The sequence below is a fragment of the Pelobates fuscus genome, chromosome 1 (genome assembly GCF_036172605.1).
Source record: "Pelobates fuscus isolate aPelFus1 chromosome 1, aPelFus1.pri, whole genome shotgun sequence".
Classification (NCBI taxonomy): domain Eukaryota; kingdom Metazoa; phylum Chordata; class Amphibia; order Anura; family Pelobatidae; genus Pelobates; species Pelobates fuscus.
The window spans coordinates 446375360-446386576 of NC_086317.1; the positions used below are offsets into that span (position 1 = coordinate 446375360).

General features: G+C 36.8%; 1 protein-coding gene across 1 annotated transcript; it reads left to right on the top strand.

Annotated features, from left to right (window-relative positions):
• The first annotated feature begins 1664 nt into the window (after nt 1–1664).
• On the top strand, nt 1665–10872 carry LOC134598765 (sarcolipin). Its single transcript, XM_063444916.1, has 2 exons — nt 1665–1849; nt 10326–10872. Exon 2 carries the CDS (start codon nt 10418–10420, stop codon nt 10511–10513), a length of 96 nt encoding a protein of 31 aa, XP_063300986.1. The 5' UTR covers nt 1665–1849; nt 10326–10417; the 3' UTR covers nt 10514–10872.
• Nucleotides 10873–11217: the final 345 nt, after the last annotated feature.

Consider the following 11217-nt stretch of genomic DNA (forward strand, 5'->3'; position numbering starts at 1 on the left):
GTTTGGTTAGCTTATTTGCACTGAACTCAAGACGCAGCAATTTCTCAGAACACCTGCCTTGTAAAAACTTCTCATTCAGCTGCACTGGGAAGTCTGTGATTGGACAGTCACATAAAGTCTGGGTGGGGTTATAAGAGTAGGACCTGCAAAGGCAACAGAGAAGAGATCTGTTTAGATTTAACTCCATTGACAAAACACATAAATAAATGGATGCAAGCTTTAATTTGCAGTATATCTACTAAACAGTACTTTTTTTATTTATTTGGGCAGTGGAGTGTCCCTTTAAGTAGAGGAAATGTCTCAGGGGACTCAGAAGAGAGCATTGCGGTGCTTTCAATAAGGAAGAGGAACATCATGTATATAACAGATGCCAAGGCAATGGAGGACTAACGAGAGAATACTGTCATATGAAAGTGATGGAAACGATATTTAATGTGAACTGCTGTTAGGACTTGGCTGCTGAGTGTCGTTACTCACATTTAGATAAGCAGGTTGCATAGATATTGTAACTTGCAATCCTAGTTGCCATCTGCTCAAGATGTTACGAGGACTGTGGCAGGTATTTTTATAGTTGGTGTAATCTGGACTCTCGAGAAGCTTAGAAAACAGGGGTCGGTAGTCAGAGTAAAACAGGTAGGTAATTGGAAATGGAGGTGGGGGTCTACGAGTATTTACTGTGTAAAGGGAGATATTATTGAAGAAATCTAAAGAGTCAGCTGTGATGGCTTACGGGAAACCAGTCAGAATGTGATGGTGGAAGCTCCTGACCAAGGTAGGGTTCCAGATAAGACAAATTAGTCCCTACTTTGTCTCATGTATAACTATTCTTTTTAAATTTATAATCTTTATTCGGAGATCAAACTCCTTTTTCCTTTTTCTTTCTGTTTTTTTTTTTTTTTACAAAATAGACATTGTTCACATAAATAATAAAAAACATCACATAGCAAACAATGGGCCAAACTAACAATCGAGTTCCTATTACATATAAATAGACGAGGTAACAGTGTTTGTTCTGAACACATCCATAAATGTATAACTATTCATTGCAATTTTCAGTGAAATGTTAACACACTCTTTAGAGATTTTCATAACAAACATATTTTTAGAAAAGTGATGGTGCTGCTTTAAACTACAGTAGTATTAGGTATGTGGCCAATTGTGCTCTTTACTATTGGGGGCCAGCTGGGGTGTTCTCCAAACTGATAAATCAAAGCATGACTGATCTGTCCGAGCTTAGTCCTTCTCTGGTTTCAGAAAGGTGGAAGCAGGGTTTTTCAAAGAAAGCAATGTCTCCGTAAGATTTAATATTTTCGGGGATTTCTGGTTAACTCACTGTGAAATTTCCAATCTATAAACATCTGCAGAGAGAAGGACAGAGACCAAACCAGGTAAGGGACATTCTCACATGTAGCCCAGTATCCTGTGTGTGTGTGCCCTCTGCTTTGCAGACAGTATTTCACAAAACATATGTCACCTTATCTGACAGACACTGATTTGCTCATATTAGCACCTGTCAACTGGATTTACATTACTAGTCAAGGAAGAATAGAAAGAACAGCTGTACGACTGACAATTAAAATTAGACCTTGGGGGCGGATTTAGGTAAAATAAAATGAAGATGGCATGGCATGCGTTGTGAAATATATTGCATGCAACAACGCAAAAACCTGTGTTCAAACATATGCCAAAGCAACACTCCATCCGTGACATCACAGCCAATTAAGTTTTCCCCACTCCTCCCTCCAACTATTTCAGTCTTAACACAGGGATTAGAATTCCAGAAGACAGCAGGAGACTCACTTGGAAGGAACAATACCCACAGACCTGCTGCTATCTATAACAAGCCCAGGTAACTCATATTTCTTCAACTCAACTATAATATTTCAGATTTAGACAATCATCTTTTTATTGAAACTTTTAGATTTCTTTGTGTTTTTGTGTGTTTGAGTGGTTTACGGAGCTAACACCTTATTTTTATTTATATGTCTAATTATAATATACCATATGTATTTAACGTTAATTACTTAGCTCCAACACGTTCAGCAGCGCTGTACAAAAAAGGACTTATGGATATTCACAATTTGGAAATAAAAGTTAGATTTTTTTTTCCCAGTGGTTTTCACGCTCTCTGGGGTTTATTTGCTAGACACTAGGGTTAATCACTGAGCATTGTGTTGAAGTGAACTGAAAATTAAACATTTTGGAAAAAAGTTGTAATTTGGAAAAAGTCTCCAAGTCAGCTTTGGCAGAGCTCGGCTATATTAGTTTAGAATTTGTAATCCAGTTTTTAATTCGCTAGAATTCGGTGTTAAGTCAGTAAACCTTACTGTCAGCTGAAAAGATGTCTATCCCATTTCTGCAATTTTTAGTTAATTCTTTCACGCCAGCCATTAGCTCAGTTAAACTCACTGTTTAGTGAATAAATCCATCTGTATGGTTTAGTGCAATACGAAGTTGTACTAAGATATCAAACAAATGGTAAACATAGATTGCAAGGTAAAACTGTATCAATGAATGCTAAAGGCAAGGATTGAAATTACTTTCAAAAATAAAACCGAGATCCAATCCCTGGGAATCTGTTAGAGTATGTTTATATTCTAAGGGAGACTATTATTCTAGTAATAGAAACAGAGATTTCAACAGTGGATTTACCCATATCTCCTGTCCAATTCTTATTTATAAAGCACAGTTTTTATTGCCTACTACCCTCTTATCCCAGCTAGCCTTACTGCTATTTTGCTGAAAGGCAACTACTACAGGCAAATACAACTCTCTGTAAATGTCCCTCGACATACTTTGTTGTCCTGTCCTCCTAGGATTCTCTAGTACTTTATGAAATGCATTCAGATATTTTTAATTTTTGCTTTTGTACACGATTAGGACATATTGGAATTATCTGTAGTCCCAAATTATTACAATACTTACCCGGCCTTTTAAAAAAAAAAAAAAAAAAAAAAACATTTTTAGTGTTTTTTTTCCCAGCATTTTCTAAAGATAATTCCTCCAGAACAAGACAAAAGGTGGGCAAAGGGGGAGTTAGCAAAGTGTCGCTGACACATTTACAACAAATTTCTGGTGCAATTTATTAACTCTACCTGATTTTTTCATCTTTTGTCCCTTAGCTGTCATTTTTGAATATACAACATTTTTCAGCAACTAATTTATTGTTTTATTCCGACGCTTTTTCCTACAGAAACGTTCTATTTCACTTCTGTCATTTTACGATACTGTAAATTTGGCAGTCTCCTAAAATGGGAATTTCTGAGAAAACTGGCTAAAGAAAACTTGCACTTTTTAGAATGCTTTTTTTAACACTTTAATAAAAACAATAAAAATACTGATTGAATTTACCCACCACTTTTAGAGCGCTTTGATAAATATCCCCCAATAATCTAGGTGATATATAAAGTGTTTCCTTTATTGCTAACGCCTTCTGAAAATGTCTTCACTTTGTTGCATTGTTGTCTTACTTTTAAGTTGTTCTTCGGATCCATTCTGTTGGTGTCTCTAAAATTCAGTTTAAAGTATATTAACTTTTTTTTTGTTTGTTTGAAGTGCAGAATTTAGCATTTCTTGATATTTTTTCTAATCAAATCTCTTGAATGAAAGAGAAAATATCCTCGTGCAGTAAATGTTTTTTCATCATACATCAAACATGTCAAATAAACAAAACCTATACATAATGGAGATTTAAAACTCACATAACTTTGTTAAATGATATGAGAGATTTATAAAAATTAAATGTAAGTTATAATTAAAAAACAAGAACACTAAACAGCATCATTTAAGCCTCCCCAGTTTGTAGACAGTTACACCTTTGCCAGTGTGATCTAAATCTCTGCGTTATTATTTCTTATTCAAGCTCTATTTATAAATTTCCTGGAAGCCTTTGAGGTCCAAACATCTTTCACACTTGTAAAACAGTTTACTTGTCTCATTGTGAAGGAAACTAAATGCATACCAACAGCAGATTGTGTGTCTAACTGGAACATTGACTGCTTGGAGACCCAGCTGGAAAGGTTTTACCCATATCTTGGAAGAAAGGATATAGTATCTATTTAACAGAAAGTGTCACAGCCCAGAACTAGCGCTACAGTATGGTAACAGTCAGGATGAATGAACTATAAAGGCAGACCGAGCATGATTGTAGTTGGAGTCTGCATCAGCTGCAGTACAAGAGAGTCTATCAGAATGTCAACTTAATGTCTACAGTTACATTGGATTAAGCTGTATCATATAAAGCATTATGCGTGACCTTTCCTTTATTCCTTTGGGATTACCAAGCAGACATGTTATCAGTTACTATTGGAAAGAGACAGCTATTTACTTGGGCCCACTGCCAAACAAGGCTGCAATTCCTTCAAAACTTCCCCTGTGTTCATAACAGACTCTATGAGCGAAGGTGTATCAAGGCAAACATATATACTGGACCCAAAGTGTTAGATATTGAAAGACCTTGTTTAACTCTTTGTCCCGGATGAGCAGCTATTTTGACCTTGATAAACCCCTTCAATGTGATTTTTGATTGTCACAAGACAATCGTGTGAATTGTTATTTATTTACATATTTAACAGATGTCTGCATGGATTGAACAGAACCACGGAATATGTGTATAAATCAACAAATTGGAATTGGAATTTCAAATAGCGGGATCAAGCAGGAACTATTGGAAGTATAATAGGAGGATATTTTTAAACATTTTATTGTAAATTGTCAGAAAATAGGAAAATACTACAGAAAGGAAGAGGGATGTGAAGGGAGGGAGATATCAATCAAGGCGAAACAAGTATTAATTACAGAATAACCACTGTGAGCCAGTAAAGTAGTAATGAGGTTTGTAAACATTAAAGGATACATGTAGTTTCGATATCAAATGTATAGATTGGGAGAAAAACCTATTTGAACATTCAAAAATGCCAAAGCATTGACTGATAAGGGAGAGCAAAAAAGTCCTAGTGCTCTCCCAAGCATAGCAACCGTTTCGAATGTGCTGCGGTTGCTATGGAAACTTCCTATCCGGAGCTTCTAGCGCCAGCTAAGGATTACAGGAACAGGTTGATGTGATGTTACTCCGTTTAAACACTGGCAAACTGGCAACCAAACCAGCATGCCAGCGTCACTGAGGAGGATTGCCCTGCTGGGTGGGGTGTCCCCAAACGTCTGGAGGTGAGTGTTACATGGAATAACACCCATGAAGTTCAAAGATGGCATTGCTGGAACGGAGCAGAGGTGAGTAAATCTCTATATTTTGCATTGAATACATCATGTATATTTGTGATATATGATGTATGCAATATATACGGAAGAAATTTCAGGTAAATACATCTTTCCTATATATGTTCACTTTAATAACTTGAGATACATTGTTGGGAAAAGTCAACTTTTGAATGCTGTTCATTCTCTATTACAGACTGTGACTGATTTCCCGACACAATTAGTATCAAATCCAAATACCTCAGGAAGGAGCATTGAGGTTGATAGAATCTATAGAACTAGACAACAATAAGTCCTGCGCTCAGACTCCCACTACTCCTGGGCAGCAGCAATGACCATAGCACACATCAGCCCTGATACATACAATAAAAAACAAAGAAAAGAGTTAGTTGTGCACTATCCCAAATCCCTATGCATATTTATATAAATGGAGGCTTTTCGTTCCACTCCAATGGCCATAAGGTGTAACCTCTGCTGCCACGTCAAAGCAAACCTCTTAAGTGGGTCCTACACTTGGGGCCGGTGCAAGGATTTTTGGCTACACTGGCGAAGACACATTTTGCCGCCTCCCCTTCACTCCTCAGTAAATTACCGCAGGGGAGAGTGGTGTGAGCAGGCACATCTCCTGCATCTTGACAGCCATCATACCACCAACAGCAGGCAGTGCATTGTGGGCGGCACTATGCTGGGGACTGGGAGAAATGAGGCAGCACAGCGACATTGCACCCCTTGGGTTGGTGCGGCTGCCTGAGCCGCCTTATGGTAGCGCCGGCCCTGCCTACACTAACCATTCGCCTTGCTTCTCTCAGCTTAAAAACATATGTAATTAGACAGAGAGGGGTATTTTTCTAAACCCCTACATTCTTATTAACCCTTAATAGAGAACACATGGGGTGGGCAGCATTGTAACATGGCTGTGTGATACAAATATAAATACATTAAAATAAGCCCTGCGCTCAAACTCCCACTACTCCTGGGTGGCAGCAATGACCATAGTACACATCAGCTCCAATACATACAATAAAAACCAAAGAAAAGAGTTACTTAAAAGTAGCTCTGCGGACCATTTAAGTAAAAGGGCCCAAGTTGTGGCCACCTATTCTTTTGGGGTGTTATTACTGCAGAGAGATCATTTTTTTCAGAGCTGCTGAAATTAAAGGTGAACTGTTACATGTCTGGAAAATCCTCTACGATTTGTGCTAAACTTCTTTTTCTTATGATGCTTAGCATTTTTGGAAAATTATATGAAATATTTAGCAATTGCAGCACAACCTCACAACTTCCGTCTTGCAGTGTCTTTTTTTCAAAGATTGGGCTTTGTATTGTATTAGGGCTTTGTGGGGTGTTGGGAAGAACAAAAATAATAATTTTAGCAAAAGTATCTGTGAAGTCAGCAGTATGGGAGTATAAAATAATTATACTGGTCTCCTGTACTTTTTTGAAGCAAGCACAGCTTTACCTCATATGGGGATACAGTCAGTATCTGGGACATTTCCACCTCCAACATTGAAGCAAAAGTAATTTTGTTTATGCTGTTTGATGTGTCGTGTCGGAGAAATAGCATGTTCCTGGGAGTTTCAAGAATGTTGGCTGATTGGATACGACCTTGCAGTACATTCATTATTTGATACCCTGGCCTACACAGTCTTAAACAAACATTTAAAAAGAATATTTTTATATAATGACTTTCTATAATGAATATAAAGTTAATATATATAGTGATTAACTTGACACATTATCCAAAATGTACTGTATGTATTAACCCCCTGTACTACCAAATACTAGATATCTATAATAATAATAAATACATAAATATTTATATTTAAATAATACTAGACTTAGACTGGCCTACTTACTCTTGAAAAAAAAATGGTAGAACAAAAAATGTAATCATTGTGCATATTGAAGGAAATTTTAAATATATAGAAAATGTTACATTTTTTATTTTTCAGACTATGGCAGAAATGTTGGTGTATGTATAATTTTATGTTATTCCTTCTGTTGCAATGCATTAAAGTATATTCAATATCGTTGGTGTAAGCAACACAATTATTAAATCCCCTATGTTGGTCTACTTGTACATTAACAGCTATGTTTGAGAGTTCAAACTCCCACATTGCCAGCACAATTTATAAAATCGGTCTGCTTGTGTTTATCACGCCAGACACACAATATTTATTTCACCTGCAAAAAAAGACAATTGTATATAACACTGAAGTTCAGCCTGTAATTGCAGTGGTGTCTGGCGCACGTATTTATGCTGGGTCCTACAGCTAAGCTCTCTCATCCTTTGTTTTGTTTGTTCTTTTTAACGTCAAGAAACAGAGTATAAAATGGTTTCTTTGCTAGAACCTCATTTACTATTGTCCTGCTTCCAGGAAACAAGTGGAATGGTGGAGGAGGTGGGGGGGTCCTGGATAACATTATAATCTAAGCTCAGACATGAGATTCCCAAACATGATGACAGAGTAATCCTCGTAATAACATGGCACGGGGACTCCGTTTTGTGTGCCAGTTCAGAACTTAAAGTAAACCTGTTATAGAAAAATGAAGTTACCTAAAATCGCTCCCATTTACATGGAAAACACCATATTCATTCAACATATCACAAAGAAACATGGTGTAATCAATGTAAAATATAAAAATGTATTCACTTTTCCTCTGTTCCTTTGCCCTTCCTTGACAGTCAATTTTTTTCGGCACGCCGATGCATTGACTGAAAGTGATTGTAAAGAACTGACAAAAGGAATGCACATTTTTTTTGCCAGAATAGCAATATAAAGTTAAATATAAGTTAAATATAAGCAAGTTAAAGTGCTTTAGGGGTCTGGATTGTTTCTTTAATTGATCCTGGGGATTTCAGTGTATCCCCGGTTGTATTGACTTTGTCCATTGACTTTGACTTTGTCCGATTAGTCCATGCATCTACATTTTATTTCTCTAAAAAAGGTATTCCCTAACGTTACCTCTAAATGTTTCTCCAACCTTGGTTTGCTACTCTCTGTCTATAGAGAATGTCACCCCAGAGATACAAAGCTCTTCTGTGTACTAAACACTGGGACACAAACTCACTAATGTTAACAGCCTGAGATGCCAAATATTAAACAAAAATGACACCTGTTTTTTTCCATGATACAGATTTCTATATATGATCTTTACATTAAACAATCTACATTAAAATTAAACAACGTTTTTCCCCCTGCATTTGAACAAAAATAGCATAGTGTTTAAATTACATTTACATGCATTGCTGGTAACAGTTTAAATTATATAGATCCTAAAGTTCTGCTGTGATTTTATACTGTGTTTTAAATCTTTTTTTGGGGGGGAGGGAGGAGGAGAGGATTTTTTTGTGATCACTTAGAGGGGTTTATTCACTAAACAATGAATTGTGGTGATTTGAAAAAGGTAACAACGTTAGTAACGTTTACCTTATTGGGGTACAGACTCTGCAGGGGCGTGAGGTGGGGAGTTATCAATCAGTTGCTATAGAAACTATTTTTGTGTGTAACTAACAACCCTCACAAATCAGTGGCGACGAAAGAGGATGTTGAGTGATCAACCTTTGCAATAGTTATTTCTTGGAAGGAAGGAAGCGATGATAAGCACCTGTTACTTCTCAGCAAAAGCAATGAGCTATTTTCTGTTCTAGCGATGAGTGAGGAGCTGTGAAGGATCTGTATTGCTAGTTATTAAAGTTTGCATTATATATATATATATATATAAATACTTTGATGGATCCTGTTAATATGGACAGATGTAGCATGTGTGTGATCTTCCCTTTCTAGAGCAAATGTAAAATATGTGCAATGTTTGATTGCATTACATTTTTTTTAATTGTACAGTTTAAGTTTATGAAGTTTAAGTAATTTGGGATGTACAATTCAATTTGCTAACAATATTTTGGGTGCAGACACTCCCCAATAAAATTACATTAAAGGTACCACTGTCACAATGAAAAAAAGCTCTGTGGTTGGATGTTTGTGATGTACAAAGCTGTATTCCTAACACTATAGTGTCCCTCTGTCCCTGCCCCCTCTCCCTACGTGACAATCAGAGGATTAAAAATTCTTTACAGCACCGAGGTCCCTCGACACTAGATCTGTCTCCACCTCCTCTAACATCATTGCGAGGAGGAACCTAATGCACATGCGCGCCAAAGTGTGGCCACACAAGCAACATTGCATCCAGACCACTTAAATCACGTGTTACATACTTTGCTATTGTGGTGATTGTAATTATATTTTAAAAAACAAATTAAGTTCATAAGCAAACCCAGTTATTGAGTATTTAATCCCAATAGACTAGTCCTATATTTTTCAAGGCAATTTGCATGCATCTCTACTGCTCCTAGTTTAATGAAATCCAGAAATCTGCACACTGTGCAGCACTGACCAGGGAGCACCTCTAGTGGCCGTCTGAGTGACTGCAACTAGAGGTATCACTAGGCAGTAATCTATTTTCTCTGAAAAGCAGTGTTTACATTAAGAAGCCTGCAGAGACTGACTATAGACACCAGAACCACTACATTAACGCCTTAAGGACCAAACTTCTGGAATAAAAGGGGATCATGACATGTCACACATGTCATGTGTCCTTAAGGGGTTAAGCTATGGTTGTTCTGGTGACCATAGTGTCCCTTTTACTAAATAATGCATTGTACTGAATTTCGCAAACAGCAAAACTAAGCACACAGCTAAGCTGCAACTATGGCTGAGTTGGAGGATTTTTCCAGATCAACAATTTTTTGCCTACATTTTGCAATTTGTTTTTGTAATTCCCTACAATTCACTCTTTTGATAATTAACCTCTTGAGTGTTCAGGTATTATTTGCTATTTTTAAAATTATTTAGTTAAGTGCAGAGAAAATGAACTCCGAAAGGCACCATATTAAAATAAAACTGTAAAACATTGCACACATTTTTCTGAACATGTAAAAAGCTCTGTCAACAAAATCCTTTTAAAGTGAGAGGATAGGACAAAAAAAAATCGAATAGAATAAAAAAAAGAGAGAGACAAAGGAAAGGGGTCTCTTTATTAAGCACACTAATAAGACTTTGTAGAGGGAAATTTACTTTTTTGTAACATTTGTAACTTTTTTTTTTTTTTAGGTGTGACTCTGTAGGCTGGTACCTCTGCAGTCAAAGACAGACTAAGACAGAATCCATAGTATATATCCATCGACCATCTACTTTTGTGCAAAATGGAGCGTTCAACCCAAGAGCTGTTCCTTAACTTCATGATTGTCTTAATCACTGTGTTGCTCATGTGGGTCCTTGTGAAATCCTATCAAAGCTAAAGGACTGTTCTAGTAGAATGGAATCAAAATGAGTGCAATTGTCTCTTTAGGAATGTGGGCCACGTAACCAAGTTCATGTGTACGACAGCAAAGTATGCTTTATGTCCTGCCACAGGCGGCCTTGTCTTGCCAATGTCTCCCTAAAACATGTAAATCCAGTGCCAACGTTTCCATGTGTGCCTGTCCGGTCGACAGATGATGTGCCATGCAGAACACATTGACAGCTCCGAACATTACACACAAACAGTTGAGATATGTTTAGTCTGCTAGTGAAAGTCATGTGAATATGTTTATCTTATTCGGTCTTCAGATATATTCAGGAATAAATGTAAAAAAAATAGAAAATCCACTTAAATAAATTATTGCAACCAACTGTTTTTGTCGTCTGGCCGCGTTAGCTAATTGAGCTTCCATTATTTGCACGGATTACAATGATAGGACATAGGTCCTGCACTATAAAACCATTAGTTAACTATTGAAATATGTCACATTTTACAAGCCATAATTTAATACATTTATTAGATATTGCAAGCTAAGATACAATGCTATCATCACTGTATGAATAATACAAAGGGAATTAACTGAGAGAGCAAACAGATATTCACACATAACAAAACAACATGGATAAAGACCAGACAAAAAGAGTCAGACAATGACAAAAGGACAAACACGCATTTCCACTGAAATAACTCTTTATCCACTGA